This window comes from Macadamia integrifolia, chromosome 1 (assembly GCF_013358625.1).
Source record: "Macadamia integrifolia cultivar HAES 741 chromosome 1, SCU_Mint_v3, whole genome shotgun sequence".
NCBI classification, from domain to species: Eukaryota; Viridiplantae; Streptophyta; class Magnoliopsida; order Proteales; family Proteaceae; genus Macadamia; species Macadamia integrifolia.
The window spans coordinates 4,539,908-4,567,680 of NC_056557.1; the positions used below are offsets into that span (position 1 = coordinate 4,539,908).

The window sequence follows — 27,773 nt, forward strand, 5'->3', positions numbered from 1 at the left end:
ACACGCATAGAAACCACACACGGGTCAGTGGTGGTTTTGGAACACCCCGGGAAAGGCGCTTGGGGTTTTTTGCTGCCGTGGAGGAACTTGTCGCCGGAAAACTTCTGTTGATCGGAAGAACCTATCTTTATTTCCGCGTTTCTTTCTTTAGTAGATATTCGTATCGAGTTTCTTTGCGGAATTCATCTAAGTAACTTATTCGCACAGATCGCATTCGATTAGGATTTTTTAGAATCATAAGGTTTCGATTCTGAGGATCTCAGTTGTATGCGAATGTCCATCGAAGATGCAAACTAGGGTATCTTTTTAACTCACCCCTGGAGCTCCGGTATCTTTACATATTATATAGCAGAAATTAGGAGATGGAAGGTACCGATCGAGATGACGATCGGACATTTAGGGTTAATAATTTCAGCGGCGACGGAGCGGCGAGGCTGCGTGAGAGAGTGATGGATAAGTTGAAAGAGTTCATGGGAGATTACACGGACGACATTCTGGTGGTACGTGTTCGCTTTTTTCTCTCTTTCTATTTTTTTTTTTTTTCTATATTTTCTATGCATCTATCAGCGTCTGTTGCACGAACTGTTGCTTTGTTGTATTTCTTTGTTCACACGAGTGTTTGATGGGATGTACGTTGTGGAACGTTTAAATTTTTTGGTTTAGAGAGGTTTTAGTTTATCATTTTGTTATTCCTTTTAATATAAGTTGTCTCTGTGGTTTCACCATCCACAGGGAATAATCCGAGCTCTCAGTGATCAGTATTTTTTCAGTTACTATGCATCCATGTATCGCACTGGAAACGGAGATAACTTATCGCTCACGTGTCTGACATGCTAGCAGTGAATTAGGTCGATTTTCTATCTCAGATTTGAAGTTCTTCTTCCCACCCAATGGAGATACCATGAACTACTTCAAGAAAACAGTTAAGGGGATTAAGGGATGCTCCTATAACTGTTCTTGACATGTAAGCAGGCTTCGAATCAGATGTTCATGTTTTGATCTGCTTAACTCGTGACTTTGCGGTTTAAAAGAAAAAAAAATTGCTGCCACCTCCTTTTTGGAAGAAAGAATCTTTAACACTTGAACTGAAAAATCTACTGCACTCTGGACAATCACGTGACACTATGACTGAAAATTATATTGCTTCTGGGCTTTTGGATGCATTACAAATTAGATTTTGAGTTCCCTACTGGTGAAGGAAAATATTTAGAAGCTTCACTATTTGGGGTTAACAAAGGGTCCATGGAAGTTCAAGTATTTACTCATTTTTATTCCATGGCCACTTGCTTGTGTTTTCACCTCCCACTCCTTTTGACATCTGGTCCCTAATGGAATGAATCTGATGGCTTCCAGTATCATTATACACCAATTTCGTTTTGTCTGGAGTTTTTTCTAGTCTTGTGCTTCTGTTCTAATGGCCAAAAGAAAAACACATCACCTTTGAGAGTTGTTGGAATTAATGTGGTGATATTGGATGAGATCCTTATTGCCAAAATATAGAATGTGATTCTGATTAGCCTTTTGGTGGAGAGGGCATCGCTCGTAGATTGATTGAGAAAAGGCCTATGAAAATGAAGGTTTTGATTTTAAAGATTATATCAATGAATAAAAAAGCCTCATTTTCCACGAGATTGATGAAAATTGGAGAGTCCTTTGGTTGATGAACTATTAAGCTCTCATCAAGGATTCCAGTAAAGGCTTCTTTAGTTTGAAGGGAGGCATGTGGTTAAATTACCCCTTGTGACTTGTCCCATTCATATTTCTAGTTCACATCTTCAAGGCATCTTTCAGTAAGTGGAAGAGAGAGATCTAGCAGAGGCTTTAGGAGCAAATTGTGGGACTGCATTTCTAGTTTGTTGATTAAAAAGGGTGCTCTGTGAGGCTAGGAGACATACATTATTCACTATTGGGGCCCTTTGGGGGGGAGGGTTGGGTTGATGAGAAAAGGTACTGTGGAGGATGACTCAGGGGGAATCAACATCTCTAATGGGTAATTTAAAACTCTTGCAAGCCTCCTATGTTGCTTGGAGAAGTGTTGTTTTTGAAGTACATAGGTTTTCCTCGAGGAAGGGAATCTGGGACCTTAATAAAACACACATCCTCCACTACTGTGTAATTATGTTCGATTTCGAATTGCTAAATTCCGTATGGAAATGCTCTACGGTAACTTGATCAGGAAATGGTTTCCATTTTACTAGAAAGTGATGGTGTGGGATTAAAGAGGAGGAACAATTCTGATGTAGGAGGGTTGATCCTATACCACTTAATCTAGCAGTAATGGCAAGGACTTAATCTCTCTTATGTTTAGTCTTGGAAAATCAAAAGGGGAAAAAATTGCTATACTTGAAGATAACACTAGTATTTGACCGTTTGAGGATTGAAGTTGAGAAACCATAATTGAAGTCCTAAAATGGCAAGTTCCCTCAAGTTGCAGGGATGGACAGTAACTTTTATGATGTTGCATAGCCATGCTTTGGTAATCAGTAATTGATTGCTTAAATAGTCTGTTATATATATATATATATACACACACACACACACACACACACACACACACACACTCATAATATTGAGAAGCTTATTATGTAAGAAACATATTGGAACATTTGCCATTATTGTTTTTCTGATTTCTCAATTTGCATTTTCAGGAATATGTCATCGTCTTACTAAGGAATGGAAAGCACAAGGATGAGGCAAGGAATGAGCTGAATGTATTTTTGGGGGATGACAGTGATTCTTTTGTTTCATGGTAATTTGACTTCACTCCAGTCATGCCATAGAATTATTCACTTGCTACAAGTTGTCATCAATTTCAGTGCTATCTCTTTTCAGGCTCTGGGACCATCTCTCTACAAATTTACATTTGTATGTTCAACCTTCAGTACGTGATCAAGAAGAAAATGCCGAAGTGAAACCAATATTTGGGGAAGATGTGACAAGAAATGATCCTCAACAGTTGGATTCTGAACCTGAAAGAGAAAAAGATACCAAGGAATCTAGAAGCCGGCGGAATAGGGAATGGAAAGGACTGGTAAGGGAGGTGGATGAACCTCCTCCTCTTCGAAGTTCTGAGATTGAAAGTTTTCATCCAGAGGAGAAAAATCATCAGAAATCTGGTCGTTTGAAGCGATCTCGTTCTCCCAAGCCTTTGGTCCAGGAAAAACGGAGTCGACAAGAAGAGGGACATCAAACTAAGGTTAGAACTTCATTACTTTCTTTTAGTAAACATTGCTTATATGCTTTGTTCCTCATGGAATTGGACATTGATGTTGCCCTTACTTTTCTTTTGTATTTGGGGAACTAGAAGTTGAATTTCTTCCTGGTGAATGAGTTCTAGGTTACTCTATGCCCATCTTCTTGTTGATATTTGAAAGGGTTTGGAGTTCCCACCTGAAAATGTCTGGATTTTAGGTTCTATTAATTATTATTTTTTTGTAGATACTTTAGGTGTTATTCTGGTTTCTTTCTAACTTGTATAATTTTCATTACTAGAAGATTTATGTATTTAATTTTCTCTATTATATCTAATAGGGGGCTCCTGGATGATTTAGTCAGAATAATTGAGTGTTGGAAGGGGGAGGGAAAGAACGAAAAAAATATGCCATATTATTGTATGAGCGGAATTCCCTATTTTAGGAAAGTTACTAATTTCCTTGTTATTTTATTTCAAACAGGTCTTCCCTCCCTTTCATTTCCCTTCCATTTCTTTGGCTCTCATGTAGTGTAGGTGATGCGGATCCGGATTCCAAGGACTGAAATCGGATCGCTTAGGGCCCACTTAATTAATCAATGGCACAATTTTATAACCCAAATATCAAAGAGAATGGCAGTTATGTAAATAAATGGAAGTTTTAAGGGAGGTGGCAGTTTTGTAATTAGGCTGAACTTAAAACACAAGTAAAGATTCAATCGACTAATAAGCAAGGGTAGTTCAGGAAATCACAATTAAAGTTAGGACAAAAGAGATTAATAAGTAAAGGAAGGGTATAATGGTCAAACCAGGGGATAACCCACGACCAAGTCTTCTCCTTCCTTGGTCGACCTGCAAGAAGAGAAGGGGCTGCAGCTTGCGATGGGAGTAGCTCCTTCAAACCCTCTCTGTTAGGCCTGAAATTTCAGGCGTGGGGTCGCAAGAGGAGGCTCTTCCAAATCCACACAATAGCTGGTCAGGTCGGCAGGCTGGAAGGACGTGGGAAGCACATGAAACTGAAAATGGCGATAACACCCAGGTCAGGCCTGAAACTTGGCTTCGATCTTAGGATTGAGGCGGGCTTTGGAGCTGGAGCTGGAGCTTGAGGAGTTATGTCGCCCAATGGGAAGGAACTTATAACCTAAGTCTCAATCCCACCAGGTCGAGCACCAAGGAGTTTGATCCACTAATCTGAGGCTGCATCTATCACCCAGAACAAGGGATCGACCAGCAACAGAGAGAATGAACAGTAGGAGAGGAAGAATAGAGGGAAAAAAAAAGAAAGTCAGGGAAGGGGAAGAAGAAAACAACCCATGGCAGCCATCATTTCCAACCAAAACATCATTGTTCAAATTCATTCAATTCAAATTCCATCCTCCGTTGGGTACAGAAACACTATTTAAAGACTTGAAAATAAACCTACTTTCCTAATTGAAATTGGAACAAATATTGCATCTAAACTAGGATAGAAATAAAATCTCATCAAGTAAGAGTACTGCCAAACTAATTCTAAGCCTAAAAAGGGAAGTAAATAAGAAAACCAATCAAAGTTATTTCTTCTAAATCCATCGCCCCTTTTAAGTTGGCATCTGAAATTTAAAAAATGTAAAGGGAAATTCTGGTAAAGTTGAGAAAAATCTGGATAGTATTAGAAAATACCATTGAGGGGTTTGATGTTTGGAAGGGTTTAGGATTTGAAGTTAATGAAGATCATGATTCGTTTTTTTCTTCAATAGTTGTATCAATTTTATTAAGAAGGAGGAAAAGAAAGGAAAGATAATCACACAAGCTGGAGGATCCTACTACTCTCACAAGGACAGCCCCTCGGATAGTAAGAAGGACATCCCTCCACTAATAGGAAATGCGAGGATCCAAAACTGAAAAAAGATTACAGCGCATCCACCATAAGTGTGAAGAATTCTCACTCGGAACTTGCAGACCAAGTGGGGGTAGATATCCCATTTCTCGGCCAAGTACAAATTCCTAGAAGATTTGGGTCCCTTGGGAGAAATACCTTGGCATCTGTCTTCAACATCAATGCAAATGTCTCTGATGATCGTTGGACTAGTGCGGGTAACATTCCTTATATTACTTAGTCCCTTCCCTCCAAATGTGGTCTATGGTACTACAAAACGTCAGCTTGCTAGTGCATCCAATAGTGTCCCCATGGTAAGCTTTCCCAATCCACTTAGCATCGAGGACAACACTCCTCCCTAGGATGCTAGAAGGGTGGTCAACTAAGGACGGCCCTCCAAATCTAATAAAAAAAGGGCAGTTGAAAAATAGTTGATCTCTACTCCAATTTCACCCAACATAAATCAACAAAAGGGTTCAACCTGGATAGATCTCTATCTAAGCTCGTCTTTGGTGGTAAGGGCAGCTGCCAAACATCTCCAAGTCGTGAAACAATGGCGAGGAATGCTAGTCGGAAACCAAATGCAAGGGTGAAGGCCCCCCCTCAATTCGAGGGTGATATGTCCTGAGAATATCCCATCCCAATCTAGAAGAGAAGATACTGGATGAGTGAGCAGCCCATCTAATGGAATCAAGCTCCGAGTCGTGAAGCTTACTAATACCTGCCAACTGACTCCATACATGGATCAGGTCCACAGAGGAGAAGGGTTTAGGGTCCCACCCACCATCCCTGAGAATGGACAGCACCAGGGCTAGTCTATCCGATCGAACATCATATCTAATCCTGTCCCAATGGAATAACGAACAAAAGACCATGCTCCCCATATTTGAGAATAAGGATGCCATCCAGATGCCAAGGATCCAACCACAACATGGTGTATAAGCCATCACCAATGGAATGATGAACAAAAGGCCATGTTCCCTATATTTGAGAACCTTGCTTCAAACCCAAGAACAGTTGTGGGGAGGTTGGACGGTCCAAATAGATTCCCCTTTTAGATAGCTACTTGACACCCATCTCACCCATTGGGACTCCTTTTGGGAAGACACCCAACAAAAGATAAAAATCTGGATTTCCATCCTTCAAGCCACCTCCTCAAGAGATAAAAAATGGGGAGCACAATCAGCTGCCTTCAATTTCCTAGAAATCAGAGGGACCCCCCTAGATGTTTAATAGGTATTGAGTATCAATGAATCCAGTCAAGGTCAGAATCTGATCCCTAAGCTGAGGTCTGCTCCAATGGAGCAGTTAAGATGGAGCCCTGAAAGAGTTGGGAAGGTATCTAAAGTTCCCATAATTGTTGAGATTGAGGAGAATTTGTCCTTTACAAAGGTCGTCAGATCATCTGCAAAAATCAAGTGAGACAACAAAAAAGGTTTGCATCGAGGAATGAGCTGAATACTCCGGTCATCTACGAAGAATTTTTCATTTACAAAGATTGTCAGATCATCTGCAAAAATCAAGTGAGACAACAAAAGAGGTTTGCATCGAGGAATGAACTGAATACTCGAATCCTCTACCAACTTGTTCAACAGAGTAGTAAGCCTTCCATTGCTATGGTGAACAAGTAAGGAGACATAGGATACTCTTGCCTGTTTTCCTTACCTCTAGCAAAGTAGCCGGTAGAGCTCTCATTAATTAAGATGGAGACTATAGAAGATTGAATACAACTCTTTACCCACAAAATAAACATTTCAATAAACCCCATGCAGGACATTGTTTTAAGGATAAAATTCCACTTCAAGGAATCATAGGCCTAATGGAGGTCAATTTTCAAAATTGCAGAAGGAGAGAACTCTTATGATTAATCCCCATAACATCATTGAACACCAAAATGTTATCCACAATGGATCTCCTTTAATGAAAGCAGATTGGTTACGGGAGATAGCAGGTGCTAATAACTGATTGGAGCCTACTGGCAATGATTTTAGACGAATTTATAAAGAAGGTTGCACAGAGCAATAGGCCTGTAACCACCAAACCTAGCTGACTGGTGATTTGGGAATAAGACAAATGAAATTCAAATTAACTGACCTAGGCATAAATGATGTGGAGAAGAACCACTGGATGGCAGCAACATAGTCCATCCCGATGATGTCCCTAGAACTCTTGAAAATGTGAGCATTGAACCCATCCGGCTTAGGGGCCTTAGTGTGATGGGGTAGGCCTTAGGGAAGAGGGGAATTCAGAATAGCAGGGGGAGGAAGGGATCACACAATTAGATATTGCACAAATCCAACCAAGGAGGGAGAGAAAGCGCATGAAGAAAAGGGGAAAGGAGGGTCCCACACAGACACACACAACCCTAAGGCTCCCAAACATTAACTCAATTTAGCAATCTTCAAATCTGTCCAATTAGAGTACATTAGCTCCTCTATATAAAGAGGGCAGACCAGCAATCATAATCTAACTAGGAGTTAGGCTCCAAGTAGGACTAGACATTACATAATAGGAGTTGGACTCCAAATAGGACTATACTAGAACTCCAACATGGAGTAGGACCAGTTAACTATTCATTCATTAATAAGAAAACCTAAACTGATTAAAACTGAAATAACAAAAGAAATAGACTCAAAACAAGACTCTAACTAAGCTACTGAATTAAATCCCGTTTTCCTACTTTCTACCTATATTTTAGGCCCATTAAAGTGGCCCATTACAAAGAAAACCCATGGGAACAAAAGTCCAATACATATATAACCCAACCCAAGGCTTATTTGCAATAAAATAAGCCCATTAAGTGACTTCTCTACATCAATTCCCCCGATGTTGAGAAAAACTCGTCCACGAGTTTCGTAGAACGGGAGAATCAACACCTATCGATCAATTTCCATCTTTGCCTGTATGAAGTCACCATCAAAACCATGATCGAATGCTATGGAAATCCACGACGCGTAGGTCATAGGTGAAGTAGTAACTCGGAAAAATAAAATTAGTTGATTCACTGAGGATATCAATCGTGATGCGAATCCGGATTCCAAGAATTGAAATCGGATCGCTTAAGGCTTACTTGGACACTCAATAAACAATAGTGATAACTAATGGAAGAATTGTAATTAAACTCAAGTTAAAGAGAATGGCAATTCTGTAAATAAGTATAACCTTATAACAAAATGGCAGTTTTGTAATTAAGTGGAACTTAGCCAAAGGAAAACCAAAAGTGACTTTGAGTGAAAAAAAAAACAAACGTATGGTCAAGAACAAAACTAGGAAAAGGGATTTAAAATAAGGACAAACCAGAATAAGTGTAAAAGGTAAGGCACTTGAGGAAATAAGGGGAAAAAATAATAATAAAATACTCACTTTATGAGGTTGTCTTCAACCTCACGACACAAACAAGAACTAGCAGCAAAACAAAGAGAGATGGCGGTGATGAGAACTCTCTCCCTGCACATCGATTCAGCCCCAAACCTTGGGCGAAGCTTGGATCCTCTATGGCCCTTTGATCCACCGGAAGACACTTCGAAACAGCAACCAAAGAGGAGCAACACCTTCTGCAACCAGATCTGGCAGTGATGGAAGAACCAGAACCTGCAACTGGTTGACCAGCTCTCAATAGAGGATGATTTGAGGAAGGATCTCCAATATTCTGATCGCCTATAATAGCCCTACTCTCAACCCTAACATCAAGATCAATCGAGTGGAAATAAGACCTCTGTGAAGACTTCTTTCAGTTCTGTATCTATTGCCCAGAATAGGGCTAGGAGAGAAACCAGCAAGAGTAACAGTAACTACAATAACAATAGAGAGGAGAGGAGAGGATCAGAGAAGAAAACAAAAAAGAAGAATTTAGGGATGGGAAGAGGGAGATGCAAGCATCACGGCAGCCATGACTGTCATTCTAAACTTCAAATTCTCAAAAAAACCAACTTCTCCGTCGTTTACATATCCAATATAAAGGAAAAAATCAAACAATTAATGGCAACTACTGAAAAGGAGACTATTATAAAATTGGAAGCTAGCTAAATTCAAAGGAAATTGTTTCTAAAACAAAAGAAAATCAAATCAAAAGATTTTTTTTTTCCTTAGTCCATCGTACAACTGCATCAAACCGATTTAAATTTTTCCACAAGTTGATCTTCAACTTCCAACGATGCCATCTCATCTTCTACCACTGGTGGTTCATCTTCTGGTTCGTCTACCTGTTATTCAACGACAGAAATCACATAGTCGAAGGTAGGGTGTGCTAGGGACTTGAAGTCCATGCAATGTCGTTGAGCCTCATCGAGCTTCACTTGCATCAATTGCATTTGTTGAAGGATATCCAATAAAAGGTTTAGAACTCCAACATGGAGTAGGACTAATTAACTAGTCATTCACTAATAGGGAGACCTAAACTTACTAAAACTAAAACAACAAAAGAAAGAGACTCAAAACAAGACTCTAACTAAACTAATGAATTAAATCTTGTTTTCCTACTTTCTACCCATATTTTAGGCCCATTAAAGTAGCCCATTACAAAGAAAACCCATAGGAATAAAGGTCCATCACATACATAACCCAACCCAAGGTTTATTTGCAATAAAATAAGCCCATTAAGTGCAAGGATTTTTTCTCAACTTGCCATCTTTTAGAAAAAAAACCTTGCACTTAATGGGCTTATTTTATTATAAATAAGCCTTGGTTTGGGTTATGTATGTATTGGGCCTTTGATCCCATGTGTTGCGGATCTGGGTTCCAAAAGTTGGAATCGGATCGCTTATGGGCCCACAATCAACAAATAATTCAATTTAAACAAACCAGTGGCAGTTATGTAAATAAACAGATTATTAATGAGCTGTTTGGAAGAGGGGGCTTAAAAGGAATTGATAGTGATTTGATAGGGCTACAATAGGAAGTGAAATAGAAACAAGGGATATGAAAGAATTAGAGACCAAAAGACGGGCATAATGGTAAATCAGAATTAAAAGGCAGAAAAGGGGCAACTCATGATTGTGTTATCTTCTTCCTAGGACCAAAACAGGGGAGGCGATGGTGAGAGATTTCAGTTCGAAGAGGGCTTCTCAGTTAGGCCTCGGCTTGGCCAAAACCTTCAAAGGAAAGGTTGCTGCTGCAGGTTGACTATGAGTCCAGCACCACAAGACCTCGACAACCCAGATTTGAATGTGAATCGAACCTGCAACTAGGTTTGGTGGTGGTAAAAACTCAGATCTGAATCTTGTATGTATTTCTTCACAGCAACACCCAGATTTGAAGGAGATGCCTCTTGGGTTTGTGTCGCTTACTGGTAGTGAACTGTCTACCACAGTCTCAGTCCAAATAGCTTAAAGGAGACAGAGATCGGTTCTCTAAAGTGGGGCTGTAACTGTCGCCCAAAACAGGGTAAGGGAAAAAAAACCAGGAAATAATGGATATGGAGAAATAAGGAAGAAGAAATAAAGAAGCAGAAGAATAGAGAGAAGAGAAAAGAGAGTCAGGGGAGGGGAGAATAACTCACGGCAGCTATGGTTTCATACCAAAATTTCTATTCTTCAAACTTCAAAATCTCAAAACTGAGTTCTTCTCTATTACATGGCTATTTAGAGAAAATAATGACATAATTTTGGAAGCTAATAAAAAATGGAAACTAAACTTAAATAGCAACTAAAATAAAAATAAAAATAAAATCTAAATAAAAGACTGGTAATCTAATCTCCAAATAATAAAGGAAAGTAAATAAAAATCAAGTCAAAAGATAGTTCCCTAAATCCATCGCTGAGTTGCATCAACATGTGTTTTCTTTGTGATGGGCCACTTTAATGGGCCTAAAATATGGGTTGAAAGTAGGAAAACGGGATTTAATTCATTAGTTTAGTTAGAGTCCTGTTTTGAGTCTATTTCCTTTGTTATTTCAGTTTGAGTAAGTTTAGGTTTCCCTATTAGTGAATGACTAGTTAGATACCTACTCCATGTTGGAGTTCTAGTCTTAGTCCTAGTCCTAGTCCTATTAAGAGTCCAAGTCCTACTAGGAGTGTCTAGTCCTATTTGGAAACTAGCTCCTGGTCATGACAGGATTGCTATGCTGCTCTTTTTAAATAGAAGAGCTTATGTAATCAATTCTCAAATTTGAATGAATGAATTATTGATTGATTAGTCTTTAGTTAAAAGCTGTTATTGAGAGGTGGGATGCCTAAACCTTTGAGGGGTGTGATACCCAAAACCTGAGGGGTGAGATACCCATTCCTTTGTTATCTTTCATTCTTCTCAACCCTCCATCTTGTTTTTTCTTCTTAGTTTCCATGACTATTTTCTGTTCTTAATTATTGTTGCTGTGAGATTTCCAAGAGAGAGTTTTCAGATCTGTCAAGCCCTATTAAATCAGAATCGACTAACAAAGGAATTTCAGTTTTGAAGTCCAATCGATGTCCAATATCTCCTCCATTTGAAGTCTGATCTGCCTGGTCTTGCTAGGGGCTGTTCCACATCATTAGTGGATCAATCGATCCATCTTGGAAGAACCATTCAAGGCTACCAGCTGCTGTCCCCGCAGAATTCTGACAAATTCTCTGTCCTAGGTCTGATTTTCAAGAAAGTGAATATCTCAACAACCGTCCGTCGGAAGTCTTTCAAATTTTTAGGTTTTTGTGCCCTTCCTAGGGACTACCTACACCCAAGAGTGCAGCTCAATTGGAGCCCTACAGACCTGGCCGCACCTCTCTGTCCAGCCATATTTCAGGTCTTTCTCTCTCCTATCGGGTTGGGTTTTGGGCTGGTTTTGCTCTTGTATTGGTATTGTATCATTGGGGGTTTATTTGATGGTCTTATTCCCTTGTTTCCTGGTCCTATTTGTCTTGTTTGGGGTTTATAAGTTGTGGGGGTTAGTTTCTTGTGATCTACTCCTGCATTTATCCAATTTAAGAAAAGCGGCTAACGGCTGGCAGCTGGGGGGGGGGTGGGTGGGGATTTTCTATCAAACCCCTAATCAACTCGGTGCAAAGCAGAATATTATCAGGAATACACCCTCAATAAATGCAGACTGATTAGTACTAAGCTTCTCTGCCACCATATTCTTCATCCGATTGGCTAATATCTTAGTCACAAACTTACATAATAGGTTGCATAGAGTGATAGTATGAAAGTCAGCCACATCACAAGCACCCTCCCTTTTAGAAAGAAGGCATAAGAAAGTTTGATTTACCTTTTTAACGTGGCTGGGGTCCAAAAAGAAGGTTCGAATAGCTCAAATAAGATCCACCTTGATAATCTCCCATGCAGAGTTGAAACATACTGAACCCGTCAGGGCCAGGGACCTTGTTCACTTTGATGGCTTTAATGGCAGTAAGGATCTTCTCTTCCTAAGAGATGGAGGCAAGAATACTAAGACATCCTTAGATAGGACTTGATCAAGATAAGGTCAGACTAAAGAACTCCGTAAAATGTCAATTTTGGGCTCTCTAGATTTTTGTCTGCAGAAACTTCCTTCCATGTGGATAAGATCACACAACTTGAGGGACAAGGATCTCTCCTCCTTAATCATAGAAACATTTCCCACATCACCCTGGAGTCGACTTTGGATAGTCTCAAGATAAACTCTTCAGCTATACACTGCGGAGGAGATGTTACCTCAAGGAGCAGCTGTTCCAAGTTTTAAGGGCAAGCTTAAGAGAAAAAGTCACAAGGGGGAAATGGGAATATACTACTGGCCTCTCCCAGGCATTGCGGACCACGTGGAAAAAGTCCAACATGATCAGCCCACATATCGAAGTACAGGTTGGGACCTGCAGAGTTGTAAGTCTTAATTTGAAGGATTATGGGAGAGTGATCAGAAGCTCCCGTACCCTCAAACACTGCCTCAGAGGATGGAAAAAAAAGCAGGCCATTGCTCATTCACTAGACGGGATGATAAGATGTTACATTTAACTGATAAAAATAAAGTAAAATTGATGCGATCCCTGGGTTTGGAAACGGTATTTGGGTTTGCTATGGGCCACCCAAGCACTAGATAACTCAAATGCTTGAAATAATGGCGGTTCTGTGATCATACTGAAGTTGCAAAGGAGTGTCTGTGGTAAATAATCAGATGGGTTAAGGTGCTACTTGGTGGACGGGATATATGTATTTATTTGTTGGGGGTAAACAAATTAAAGGTGTGGGGTAAATTTGGAACTAACCATAAAAAAGGTTTCAAACAACCACAATTTGAGGGTTGTCTTTATCATTTGGTCGACAAAGTGGAAACCCTTTTCGATTAAGTTGATAGAACTTACACACGTGGTTGAATCCGAAATTTCTAGTGAGAGTTCGTCATGTCCAGACCCTTAGCAATTGGCTAAAGGACACCCAAGCAGTAAGCGATTAAAAGAGGTTTAAGGACTTGAACTGTACCCAGCGGTTATAGCATAACCCAATACGATTCCAAGTAGAAATTTTCCGGCAAGAAGAGTTTCATCGGTAAAGAAGTTCAGGCTAAGGTCACCTAAGAGAATAAATTTAGTTCTCAGGATTGGGGCTGAGAAGAACAAACACAACAGATATCAAACTACACTTGCTGGACCGCAACTATTGCCAAAACCCAGAATAGGAGAATATTGGTATTAACCAAAATGCCAGAGAAAAAGAACGTGGTTAAATAGGAAGCTAGTGATGAGAAGGAGACTAAAGAAGGAAGAAAAAGGAAGAAGAATAGAAAAGACACAAGAGAGTAAAGAAAGAAAATAAATATCTAGTTATCCTTCTGGACCAAAATCCCAAGTCGGGCGGGTCGGGTCCTCGGTTGGGACTCTTAAACAGTTTCGGCCCAGTCCAAGGAAGTGCTTCTGCACCAATTCTCCCGCTGTTGTGAAAAACTCTTTCCTCTGCGAGTTTTGTAGAATGGTTGAAGGAAAAGCACTAGTGGGGCTGTCTGCTCCTTTTTTGCAACTCGAAGAAGATCCAATATATGAAGCTTTGGGGTTGCATCCACGTCTTTAAAATTGTGGGAAGAATGGATTTATGATGGGGAATGGCTTTCCCTGCTGAAGGGAAAATCTGCAATGCAGCTCTGCTCGTAGCTGATGGCTCATTTGATACATTAATTGCCTTGGCTCCAATTATTTGTGCAAGTTATTAGAACTTGGAGGAAAAGCATCAACTTCTCTGATTAATGAGTAACTTCTTTACATTACTGCCTCTCTCTCTCCCTTGACTTAAACAATGCGTTGCTTTGTGTGGAACTTGTAATTTATTTGTTCAGTTTCGGAAGGTCACCAGTATAAAAAGAAATTTGTGGCTTATGCCATTAGTATGTACTGAATTTCAGGTGAACATTATTTTGTTTAGCACTGTAATGTTTCATATTTCTTACTTATCCATGTGCTAGATGGCACCTATGCTAGGGTGTTCAATAAAGTGCCTCTTCTAGATTTTTTATGGTGTCAGAATTAGCCACTCTTGGTGGTCCCTACAAACTTGATGAGTGGAATTCAATTCTAACTGGATTGTTCTAGATGATCGAGACAAGTCCACCCATTCAATGATTAAGATCATCCAATTGGGATGATATTTGGGTAAGGAGATCTCCTATGATTGGACATGCATTTATTTTACCATGTGAAGAATGTAGTAATAAATATTGTTATTTATTACTGCACAAACTGCCCATTGTAACCTTTTTTTAACTCAATAAACTTACCAGGTGAAACTATCAATTTTAGAAGTGAAAATACTTCCGTTTTTTGGGGATACCTTGATTTGGGCAACAACAATGTTTTACTCGTTAGCCAGTTGGCATATTCTACTTATTGGTTAAAGTGAAACTGTGAGTATTGACTGCGTGCCATGACGCTACTTCTTAATTTCCCTAATCTTCTACTGCACTTCTGACAGAGAGAGGTAATTTCCTATCCATCTATTAATGCTTCTCGTCGGCTGCTTCAATTTGCTGTAAGAGAAGCAGTGGGTACTTTACGGCCATCAAATTTAAGAACAGAGGCATCTTCAAAGCGTCTTCGGTCTGTGGTTTCTACAGCAACTGTAGATTCATCAACAGATGAGCAGCCTCAGAGAATAAAGTCTGTTGCAAGGGTGCCAAATGCAATGGCAACTGCAATCAAAGCTGCAGCGGAGGCTGCGGAAGATGTAGTTAAGGTTAGATGTTCGGGGAATGTGTTTGACCGTTTGGGTCATAGTATGGACGTTTCACGGGTGACCGACCAATTGCCAGAATTTAGGTCATCAAACATTATGGAAACAGGTTTTGATCAGACTCCAGGCTTGACTCACTCAGATTATGTTCGAAGACATGAATATGATGAAGAAGTCAACGGGAATACGGCACTATTGGACAGGGAAGCAGAATTGGCTTCCGATTCTGCATCTGATAATGATGGGTATGAAGATATCAATGTCGTGGGTCGTGGAGTCAGAGATGCTTCTCAGACCGGCACATCTAGTGGGAAGGAGAGGGAATCGCTGACGGTGGAGTACAGTGTAGCCAAGAACAAGGATGAGGTTGCAAGGAAAAAATGGATGCAAGATCAGGTTCCTCCTAATACGATCACAAACACATCTCGTAAGATTGTGAATATCTCTGTGAATGTAAACACATGGAAACCACCATATTACCAGGAACCAAGGGAGATCGCAGAAATCAAGAATTGTAAAGCTGTTCAGGAGACTCAGGTGGTTGCAGGGAAACCTGGTGCTCAGCTGTCAAAGGAGAATAACAACAACATTGTGGCTGGTAATGAACATGTAAGTTAAAATTGTTATGGAGTTTAGTCATCTGATTATTATTTGATGTTGACCTGAAAGCCAGAATTATGTAATAGGAGTCCTTTATCCCTTTTCTACTTGGACTTCTATTGCAGCTTCATTTCCTTCTTTTGTGCTTACCCTTTGTGCTGGATAACTGATGTGGTGCTTATGTCCCAATCATTGACAGGAATCATCCATTACACATTCTCAGAGAGAGTCTCTGAAGACTCTGTCTACCCCCCCTGGTAAGAATAGATTCCATTGTTTCAGGAGCTGCTGATCTTCAAAGTCTGCATTTCTGCTATCTAATCAACATAACAGCTGTGCATTCTATGATCACGCTATTTATTTGTGTTTCATCTTAGATTTCTTCATTACAAAATCCTGATCACATGATAGTCTGCTTAGTATGTTTATGAATCTTCTTCTGGTTTTTGGTTAGCTAACGGCTTTTCCTGCTATTTTGCAGGTTCATGTTCTACAGGTCGTCCTTTGGAGGATGCTGAATCTAGGACCATCTATGTTAGCAATGTAATAAATCTTGACTCCAACCTTAGTTTACCAGCATAGGAAGGGTACCTTCTTGTTTCTGATGTTCTGCGCTACTGTTGGTTTTTGTAGGTTCATTTTGCAGCTACCAAGGATGCTCTTTCCCGGCATTTCAATAAGTTTGGGGAAATTCTAAAAGTTGTTATTGTGACTGATGCAGCAACTGGGCAACCAAAAGGGTTGGTTTCTACACGAACTGTTTCTGATATATTTTTACTTCAGATTGTTTTGTTTACATAGTAGCTGAAAACATCAACTGAGCAGGTCGGCCTATGTGGAGTTTATGCGCAAAGAAGCAGCTGAGAATGCTTTGTCTCTGAACGGCACCTCCTTTATGTCACGCATTCTGAAGGTATACTAACAGACGAGGAATATAATTGGTGGTAGTAGTTTGGATCCTTTGCAACAAATTTTAGTATGGTTGTGTTAATTGTTGATGATGAATTTTCATGTTCTTTAGCAAGTTTGAAAGGGTCATTTGGGATGAGGGTCCTTCTGATAGTCGGGTTGGGTTAATTGTGCATGTCCAGAACTTACCAGTCTTGTATTCTGACCACCCAGCTGGTTGCTGGATTTTTATGATCAGCAGACAAATGGGTAAATTGAACCACTTCAATTGATCGTAGATTATTATGAACATTCCTTGAAAGCTCATGAATGATTCTTCATTCTAAGAAACAATTTTTTTTTGGTAAACATTCTAAGAAATATTTGAAGTGTGCTATGTTGGACCACTGTGCATCATCTAGATATGATCTGACATGGTGGTCTCCATTGTGACCTGGTGGTCGCATTAGTGTGAAGGCATCCCTGGACATTTTTATTTTCCAACATCTTGTTGCATGCTGAGCAAGTTAAATTTTATCTTTTCTTCTTGCAGGTTGTCAAGAGAGGCTCTGCCAGTCAAGAAACTGCTTCTATGATGACTTGGCCTCGCATGCCCCGAGCATCACCATTTGCTGCTAGGCTTGCGAGAGTTCCTTTTCCAAGGGGCATCCCAGGTGCATTCAGGGCTCGGCCCCCAGTCAAATCTGGTGCCCGGAGCTTGCAGTGGAAGAGAGATTCCCAATCCACAACAGGTGGGGAGGGCAGTGCAAGTGTCCAGCATGGATCCACACTCACCAACAACAATGTTCCATCTGCTGCCCGGAGTCTCACCTACATTCGTACAGGACCTAATAAGCCAGAAGGAAATTCTGCCCCTGCTCCTGCTTAATTTATCAGTTTTTTTCCTGGCTGCCTGATTACATTCAGAATGTTCATTTCCATAATAACAAGGCAAAATCCGATGACAATTATCTGAAGCCTTATATCATCAAAATCAGTTGCTGGGAAGAATTATACTGGTTTCGATTTCTGTGACTGCCACATTGACAAGCATGATCTGATTTGGTGGTCACTTTGAAGGGGATTGGGTGAAAGGGGGGGGGTTTAAAACTTCTTTTATTTTGTTTTCTGTTTTTTCGGGGATGAGGGCACAGTGGACATTGAAGGAAAGGAGTGGAAGGCTGTGATAGTTTCCTTAATTCTTCTTTTGTCACCCAAGTGCCTTTTTGCGGGGAGAAATGATGCTATTTGTGTAGAAAGAAATATGTGAATATGGAGATAAGTGCTATCCTGGGCTTTGAAGGCTTTTGCTGCTTGCCTTTGTCCATAGGTAATCTTTAAACTTCAGTTAAGGTGTTATTTGCACTCGCCTAGGGGGAAAAAAAGAAAACAAAATGAAGCAGAATAAAATTACAAAAGTTCACTCTGATGGTGTCTGTTGCACTTATTTCTCATCCTGTATATTTCTTTACATCTTGTGTCAGTAAAACATCAATTTTCTTTTTCCGACTTCACATCTGCTTTTTCTCTCTCCAAGCTTTCAGAATTATTGTTGAAGGAAGACTCGTGCGAATCTTAAGGTCCTTATAGTTTTTCTGCATTGTGGCTTTGATTGTGCAAGTTATCTTAAGCTCCTCCTATCGTAATGCATTATTATATAGAAGATTACACAAGTAATGTCGATCTTTCTTTTATTTCTTCTCTTAATATATTTTTAGGGAGAGGGATAGGCACACCACATGGTAAGCTAGCAGGTGACACCAATGGGTTGTGGATGAGGTTCCATGCAGGAGGGGCAGGGGAGCCATTTTATAGGGGGAGAGAGGGAGAGAGCTTGCTATAAAGAGGTGGTGTGCCTAGTTTTTTCCCATGTTTTTATTATGATATTGAAATAAATTCTGTAAATCACCTGTGCTTCTTTTATGATCATCTTTCTTTCCGTTACCAATCAATGTTATCTTCAACAAGTTTCACCAAATCTTTCCTTTCACAATGGCCGAATAAGGATCTCCTTGTATTCTTCAGTTATAGTCAGTGGGGAATTTCTCCGATCATGTAGGATGGAGGCTCACTGGATAAGGGGACCAAGTACTTGAAATGATCAGGGCCGTATTAAGGGCTACTGAATGAGAGGAGGTTGGGTGTACTGGTCCTCTTCATAGTGAGTCAGCGACACCCCTCAGCCGAGAAGCTCAGAGGTGAATGGGCTTAGCTTCACAACCATTCCGGCCAGAGAGGGAGAGGATAGAGCCAATGTGGAAGCAGCCATGGTGGAAGACGAAGAAATGAAGACTTAAATGACTTGACACATTAATGATCATATACTTCCCTCCCAAAATCTCTAGTATTTTTTCTCCTTTCTAATTATGTGGGCTATATAAGTATCATGAGGCACTTCCTACTTTACACCCATAGGTTTAGGATGAGAGATCCTAATATACGTGGGCAACCTGGCAATCCCTCCATTGAAGACAAAATGTAATAGTTTTTGAGGGTTGAACATGTGACAAATAAGCAGCATATTTTTATTTTCTATAGGTTCCGAAATTGAATACTTCTTGTTCTTGAGTAAAAAAGTTGATAAGTGTAAAAAAGTTTAATATTTTATGAGATACTGCCACCAATATCTTTGGCTGCTGAAACGGTTGAAACCAGCTTGTGTCGTAAAACAACCGAGGTTCAAATATTGGTATTGGCATTGTCCCACCACATGGAAAATCTCCTCAAAGAGATATTCTAAAATACCTCAATTTTTATTTTATTTTTCATATAATGATTATAAAAAACTTAGTTTTCAAATTTGATTTAAAATTAACCTCCCCTCTCTTTATTTCCCTTGTAAGAGATGGCTCCTGGCAAGCTTATCTTTCTTTGCCACGTCATTTCTTGAGGAGTAATCTCTTCAAGTCATCCTATTTTGCCACACTAGGTTTTAATTGTGCATGTTTTTTTCACACCAACAGGAAATCAGTGGGGGTATAACTGAACAACCCCAAGATGCCTAGGGGATAAATTCAAGGACCAGATCTAATACGACTGAGATTGATCTCACACCCACATGTGCACAAGGAATATCTCTTTTGAGGCCCCTACTCCCGATTCATTGCATTCACTCATGCGGTCAAATCTCAGATAGAGAATAGTTTAAGTTCACAATATAGAGCATGGCATCGGTCTTAGCCAATATCAATATGATAACCAGAGTGGGAGGGGCTGTACCCTAAGAAAACACAAGGGGTGGAATGAAATTCCATTTCATTTTATGGTTATGATACCGACGAAGGTAATCAAGAGACTTGTTGTGAACAAGCTAATAGGATTGTTGGAAACCCTAGATGTTATGATATTTATTGACATGACAATGTGAAGGAGAATGTGCTCATGAGGATGATCAAGACGATGGTGCCATCCATGTGGTGCACTCAACAATATGCCAGATGGTGAAGGATATGGAGGAGACTGAAGTGTCTAGAGGCTGCCTTTTCTCTGTCCAGAAAGAAAAGTAGCTTTTTTTGTTTGATCCTTGACACAAAGAAGAAGATGGGTGAACTTCAAAGAAAATATTAGTAACATGTGCAGATCAAGTTATACAGAAAATAATGTTTTTATCAATTGCTGTATATTCATCCTCAACCGATGGAGAGTATATATATTACATATTACGAAGATCTTGGACAGCAAGCAAGTTAAAAAAAGATATGAAACTCAATTGCAGATATTTAGGAAAGAGTTCCAATAGGGAACTCAAACCTTAACTATTAGAAAAGAGTCCCAAAATATAATAATTCCTAATATCATCTCAACATGTTCTAATCTTGAAAAAGATTGGTACTAATTAAAAAATAATAAAATATATATATATATATATATATAAGAATCTGCAAGTACTCACTACTCACCATGTCTTCTTTCCTTCTAGAGAGTAGGTCACTGAAGATAATCATAAAAAAATAAAATAAAATAATAAGTTTATTCCTTGGTTTCTTGAATTACCTTAGGAGGAGCTTGTGAGATCCACAGTAAAAGGGCACAGGGCTGTGCCCACTGGATAGGGTGAATGGGGAGACCAAGAGAACAAATTTAGAACCTCACCCAGTTGTAGTGCACTCACCATTTCAGATAGATGAAAGCTCCAAGAAATAATAGACAAAAGTCAGCCTATTGTAGTGGCCTTGGATACAAGAACGACTATTGTCTATGATTTCTGGAGACTTCAACTGTCTGATCAACTTCTGAAAAGAGATCTGATGTTCAGGCTCTCTACAACTTTAATTCTGTCTATCTTCTAAAATGGAGGAGGAAAAGGGTATAATATATAAGATGTTGTGCTTTAAGGGAAGAAGAGCCCTTATATATTTAAGGCCCCAGCCATTGTTTGTTGGTGGAGTTACAAATTAGTTATTTCAATTCTAATTCTGGTAGAGAGAGAGAGAGAGAGAGAGAGAGAGAGAGAGAGAGAGAGAGAGAGAGAGATATGTAGCAAGTTCTAATTTGGCTTGGGTACGTAGTTACTTGTTTGTTTGGTTAGAGGTGATCAAGTGGGCGAAAACAGTTACGATTAGGGGATGGATGGATGGATGGATGAGTTAGCTTTAAGCAATGATTTCCTGTAGCCTTTGGTATTGGGCCGATCCAGATTCTTGGGATCTGGGGAGCCTAGCTACGTTCAGTTGTGGTCTGTTTTTGATTGAACCAATCAATGGTTTGACGTTAAGCTGGTGGGGAAGTTTGTTATTTAGGGGCAGGGGCAGGGGCAGGGGCAGGGCCAGTGGGCGGTTTTATTATCCTCTGGTGGGGATGCCTTGGTACAAACAAACAGAGATAATGTTCATGATATTTTCTCTGTAGCTTCCTCTGCTGCTTCCTATATCTTCAACTCCAAGGTTTTGGGTATCAATGGTGAGTATTTGGAAAAGAAATAATATAGGAGCAGAAGAGGAAGCTACATGGAGCATATCATGATGCCTGATCAGTTCATCGTATTCCATGATTAATGATTTGAAAGATCTAGGTTTGCCTAGAATTGAGGTTTTGAGATTTCTAGTGTTGGGATTTGAGAGTAACATTGAGGAAGAGTAGATGCAGATTTCTTGAACTCAATTGGGCTCTTTTTAATGGAGATTTCTATCAGTTTCTGCATCAGAGATCCAGTTCTCCGGCACCGGAAATCTACTAGCGCAGTTTCCGGCAGGTACTTTCCAATGTCATCTATGGTCGCAAGACCTGATGGGGAGGTAGTTCATTACTGTTGCTCTTTTGGAAACTTTAGTTCTTATTACTAGACTGTAACTCTCTCATTGCCAAGGTTTTAAAACTCTTTGGTCTTAAAACTTCTACAAAACAGGGTAAGGTTTATGTTAATCCCCTAAAAAACAAGGGTAAATCTATCTGTTATGGTACTATCCATGGTGATCCGGATCAGTATCATTCTTGATTGATCTCAAGTTTTAAAACCTTGCTTTCATTGGAAAGCATGAGTTGAAGTCATTTCATGTTAGAAGGAGCGATATAGAGACAAAAGTACTAAGTATACCATGCTCTAGTTGCTCAAAGAACATTTTTTCCCAAAAAAAAAATAATAGTCAACTGTCGAAGCATGCTATGGTAAAGAGTGTCAATTGGTCCGTTTGGTCTGGCTGAATTGATTTTGGTCCAATTTCTTATTGGTCAAGGACCAGGATTAGTTAAGGCTGATAGTGATATGATCCAACCGATATTGGCCGATCCGAATCGAGTTTTTAAAAGCCAATATGTAGCGGCGTGTAGATCCCTCCTAAAACGAGAAACTCTTGGGCGGGAACCTAGTTAACAATTCGGTCGAATAATTCGGCCGAACAGAATTTTTCCGAATTAAATAAAAAATTCTGACCGAATCCGAATTAAAAATAAAATTCGGTAAAAAACAAGTTTTTTACTAATTTGAATTTAAAACGAGAATAATTCGGGCTGAACTGAATTAAACCGAATTATTCGGTCCACTTAAACAGTATTTAAAAAAAAAAAAACACAAACGTCATATATGACCGGTACCACCACCGAATGTTTTTTTTTGTTTTTTCATCTTCTTCTCCCCCAAATTTTCGCATCTTTCTTCCCATCTTTTTTCTCCACCTAAATCTTCTGTAATAATCATAGGAATCTACTATTTGTTTCATTTTTTTCTCATAATTTCATCAGTTCATCTTAAGATAGCGGAGATATCAAGCCTTGATGGATAATTTGAGGTTCCGAGGGACCAGGACAGATTCATATCACCGTATTAATCAATCTTCTTTTATATTGTTGCTTTAATTTTGAAAAATTAGTACGTCTTAGTGCAATATGGGTCTTGTGAACCCAAGCAAAAGGATAGTGAAAATTTTTTGTAATCAATTTATTTATTTATTTAATTGTAGTTGTAATCTTGTTTTCACTGTTTTGGGGCCTAATCTATTTCATGAGTAGAAATTGGATTACAATAACCATTGCTTTTATCACTCAATGATAATTTTTTCATAGTTTTTTATTTTATTGTATAAAGTAATTTGCTCTTTCTAAGTATACAAATCAAGTTAATAACTTGATAAATAAAAAATATACAATAAACTATAGAAATAATATCCAAATTTTTTGTCTGACTTTTATTTTTTTAATTGAATAATTCTTGAATTCGAATTCGACTCCAATTTTTATTTCGTCTGTCTTTTTACCATTTTTTTTTATTAAATTCTTAAATTAACCAATCGAATTATTTCAAATAATTCTTCACTCAAATAATTCCCGAATCCGAATTTCCTACGTATGGGCGGGAACGAAGAAAATGGTGGGAATGTGATAATAGTACAGATCGCTGGCGCAGAGAAATGGTATAAATAAGAAACATTGCTCCTTCGTTCCTCTGCTTACACTGTGAGTGATGACATTTGTCTGTGATTCTGTAGAGGATCTTTTCTTCAACGAAATGGCGAAGAAGAAGAAAGTTAGGGTTTCTGAAGAAAACAAGGAGGAAGATCAGAACCAAGAGGATCTCAAACAGTCTCCGAAGAAAGAGAAGAGCTTGTATGAGGTGATTCTATCTTCTCATCCACTGCATAAATGTTCTTCGTGTACTATATACTTTCTGTATCTCTCTGTGTTTCTTGGACCTTTGATGGTTTGTTTGCCTGAAATTACGAGTCCGTACCCTAGATTTGTTGTTAGATCTACATTAACTTAACATGTCAGAAGTTTTGATGTTGTTGAGCTTTAGTTATGTTGAGGCGCTTCTATCGGTGGGATAATTTGGCTCCGTTCAATACCCTTATAATAATTTGTTAACCATCTATTTTTGGACAAAAATATCTTTTGAGTTTTCTAGGTCTAAACGGTTTAAGGAGCGCGCACTATTAATCATATCTTCTGATTTTTTATTTTTTATTTATTTTGAATGTTTGATTGCCCTCATTTTAACTGATTCTAAGTCTCAAATTAGCTGCACAACTGGCAATGTGTGGCTGAAAATTTTATTGTTTCCTTGAAGATATGGATACACTTTGATGAGGCTTCTCCAGATCTGAAAATAAATTTACGAATGAAAGGTGTTACACAGTTCGTGCATCATAAAAGTATACAAGTTCTATTCTATCTCTGGAGTTGTCCCAAAGTGATGTGTTTAATTCTTCTTGTGTTGAATCAATTGTAGTTCTTGTGGTAATGTATGTTATTTAACATATTGTTGCTTATTTGCTGACCCGTTTAGTTGGGATAAGTCTGAGGGTGTCTTTTTTTTTTTTTTGCTTGAGATATGTGTCGAAATCAAGAACCCCCTAAAAAAAATCATACAGATGAAAACAAACAAACAAGCAATGACACAACACAAGGATTTACGTGGTTCGGAAAGGTGCTTAGGTCTATGGAAAAATGAGAGCAGTTTTCAGTATCAAAGCTATGGCAAGATTGCCAAATGCTATGGCAACTGCAATCAAAGCTGCAGCAGAAGCTGCGGAAGATGTAGTTAAGGTTAGATGTTCGGGGATGTGTTTGACCGTTTGGGTCATAGTATGGATGTTTCACGGGTGACCGAACAATTGCCAGAATGTAGGTCATCAAACATTATGGAAACAGATTTTGATCAGACTCCACGCTTGACTCACTCAGATTATGTTCGAAGACATGAATACGGTGAAAAAGTCAATGGGAATACAGCAATACTGGACAGGGAAGCAGAGTTGGCTTCCGATTCTGTATCTGATAATGATGGGTATGAAGATATCAAAGTCGTGGGTTGTGGAGTCATAGATGCTTCTCAGACCGGCACATGTAGTGGGAAGGAGAGGGAATCGCTGACGGTGGAGTATAGTGTAGCCAAGAACAAGGATGAGGTTGCAAGGAAAAAGTGGATGCAAGATCAGGTTCCTCTTAATACAATCACAAACTCATCTTGTAAGATTGTGAATATCTCTGTGAATGTAAACACATGGAAACCATCACATTACCAGGAACCAAGGGAGGTCATGGAAATCGAGAACTGTAAAGCTGTTCAGGAGACTGATGTGGTTGCAGGGAACCTGGTGCTCAGCTGTCAAAGGAGAATAACAACATTGTGGCTGGTAATGAACATGTAAGTTAACATTGTTATGGAGTTTAGTCATCTGATTATTATTTGATGTTGTACTGAAAGCCAGAATTATGTAATAGGAGTCCTTAATTCCTTTTCTACTTGGACTTCTATTGCAGCTTCATTTCCTTCTTTTGCGCTTACTCTTTGTACTGGATAACTGATGTGGTGCTTGTGTCCCAATCATTGACATGAATCATCAGTCTCTGAAGACTGTCTACCACCCCTGGTAAGAATAGATTCCATTGTTTCGGGAGCTGCTGATCTTCAAGGCCTGCATTTGTGCTATCTAATCAACATAACAGCTGTGCATTCTATGATCACTCTATTTATTTGTGTTTCATCGTAGATTTCTTCATTACAAAATCATGATCTCATGATAGTCTCCTTAGTTTGGTTATGAATCTTCTTCTGGTTTTTGGTTAGCTAACGGCTTTTCCTGCTGTTTTGCAGGTTCATGTTCTACAGGTCGTCCTTTGGAGGATGCTGAATCTCGGACCATCTATGTTAGCAATGTAATAAATCTTGACTCCAACCTTAGTTTACCAGCATAGGAAGGGCATCTTCTTGTTTCTGATGTTCTGCACTACTATTGGTTTTTGTAGGTTCATTTTGCAGCCACCAAGGATACCCTTTCCTGGCATTTCAATAAGTTTGGGGAAATTCTAAAAGTTGTTATTGTGACTGATGCAGCAACTGGGCAACCAAAAGGGTGGGTTTCTACACAAACTGTTTCTGACATATTTTTATATTTTTCCTTCAGAATGTTTTGGTTACATAGTAGCTAAAATCATCTACTGAGCAGGTCGGCCTATGTGGGTTTATGCACAAAGAAGCTTTGATCCTTTTTTATGCGCAACATCTACAGAGAATGCTTTGTCTCTGAACGGCACCTCCTTTATGTCACTTATTCTGAAGGTATACTAAAAGACGAGGAATATAATTGGTGGTAGTAGTTTTGATCCTTTGCAACAAATTTTAGTATAGTTGTGTTAATTGTTGATGATGAAATTTCTTGTTCTTTAGCAAGTTTGTGAGGATCATTGGGATGAGGGTATAGTCAGGTTGGGTTAATTGTAGATCATTCGGTCCTGAACAATTCTCCAAATTTTTGTTTGATACCCATCTTGATACTGTTTATCCAATCAGAATAGTTGTAGACCAGTTGGACTGGTGATCCATTCCACATCTGAACTGTGTTTTAGATGTAATATTCTTTTGTTAAGTGTGTCAGATTGAATAATGGTTGTGCATGTCCAGAACTTACCGGTCGTGTATTCTGACCACCCAGCTGGTTGCTGGATTTTTATGATCAGCAGACAAATGGGTAAATTGAACCACTTACAATTGATCGTAGATTTTTATGAACATTCCTTGAAAGCTCATGAATGCTTCTTCATTCTAAGAATTTTTTTTTTTTTGGGTAAACATTCTAAGAAACATTTGAAGTGTTGCTATGTTGGACCACTGATTGCATCATCTAGATATGATCTGATAGGGTGGTCTCCATTGTGACCTAGTGGTCGCATTAGTGTGAAGGCATCCCTGGACATTTTATTTTCTGACATTTGTTGCATGCTGAGCAAGTTACATTCTGTCTTTTCTTCTTGCAGGTTGTCAAGAGAGGCTCTGCCAATCAAGAAACTGCTTCTCTTATGACTTGGCCTCGCATGCCCTAAGCATCACCATTTGCTGCTAGGCTTGCGAGAGTTCCTTTTCCAAGGGGCATCCCAGGTGCATTCAGGGTTCGTCTCCCAATCAAATCTGGTGCCCGGAGCTTGCAGTGGAAGAGAGATTCCCAATCCACAACAGGTGGGGAGGGCAGTGCAAGTGTCCAGCATTGATCCACACTTACCAACAACAATGTTCCATCTGCTGCCCAGAGTCTTACCTACATTCGTACAGGACCTAATAAGCCAGAAGGAAATTCTGCCCCTGCTCCTGCTTAATTTATCAGTTTTTTTCCTGGCTGCCCTGATTACATTCAGAATGTTCACTTCTATAATAACAAGCCAAAATTCGATGACAATTATTTGAAGCCTTGTATCATCAAAATCAGTTGCCGGGAAGAATTATACCGGTTTCGATTTCTGTGACTGCCACATTGATAAGCATGATCTGATTTGGTGGTCACTCTGAAGGGGATTGGGTGAAAGAGGGGGGGGGGGTTCTAAAACTTCTTTTGATTTGTTTTCTGTTTTTCCGGGGATGAGGGCACAGTGGACATTGAAGGAAAGGAGTGGAAGGCTGTGATAGTTTCCTTAATTCATTCTTTTGTCACCTAAGTGCCTTTTTGCGGGGAGAAATGATGCCATCTGTGTAGAAAGAAATATGTGAATGTAGAGAGAAGTAGAATCCTGGGCTTTGAAGACTTCTAGGTAATCTTTAAACTTCAGTTAAGGTGTTATTTGCACTCGCCTAGGGGAAGAAAAAGGAAAACAAAATGAAGCAGAGTAAAATTACAAAAGTTCATTCTGATGGCGTCTGTTGCACTTATTTGTCATCCTGTATATTTCCTTACAATCTTGTGTTAGTAAAACATCAATTTTCTTTTTCGGAGTTCA

At 39.3% G+C, this 27,773-nt stretch overlaps 1 protein-coding gene across 3 annotated transcripts; it reads left to right on the top strand.

The window, feature by feature from the left end:
- On the top strand, nt 1-27,773 carry LOC122078255 (nucleolin 2-like). Of its 3 annotated transcripts, XM_042644171.1 has the most exons (10): nt 1-500; nt 2,649-2,749; nt 2,833-3,196; nt 14,889-15,542; nt 15,630-15,755; nt 15,946-16,003; nt 16,228-16,289; nt 16,380-16,486; nt 16,572-16,659; nt 17,188-18,148. In XM_042644171.1, exons 1-10 carry the CDS (start codon nt 363-365, stop codon nt 17,521-17,523), a joined length of 2,034 nt encoding a protein of 677 aa, XP_042500105.1. In that variant the 5' UTR covers nt 1-362; the 3' UTR covers nt 17,524-18,148. The 3 variants fall into 3 exon arrangements, 2 of the variants coding, with proteins under 2 accessions (XP_042500105.1, XP_042500098.1); XR_006140019.1 differs by lacking the exons at nt 16,380-16,486; nt 16,572-16,659; nt 17,188-18,148 and adding exons at nt 25,815-25,921; nt 26,015-26,127; nt 26,823-27,773 and having other exon boundaries at nt 14,889-15,755; XM_042644164.1 differs by having other exon boundaries at nt 2-500; nt 14,889-15,755.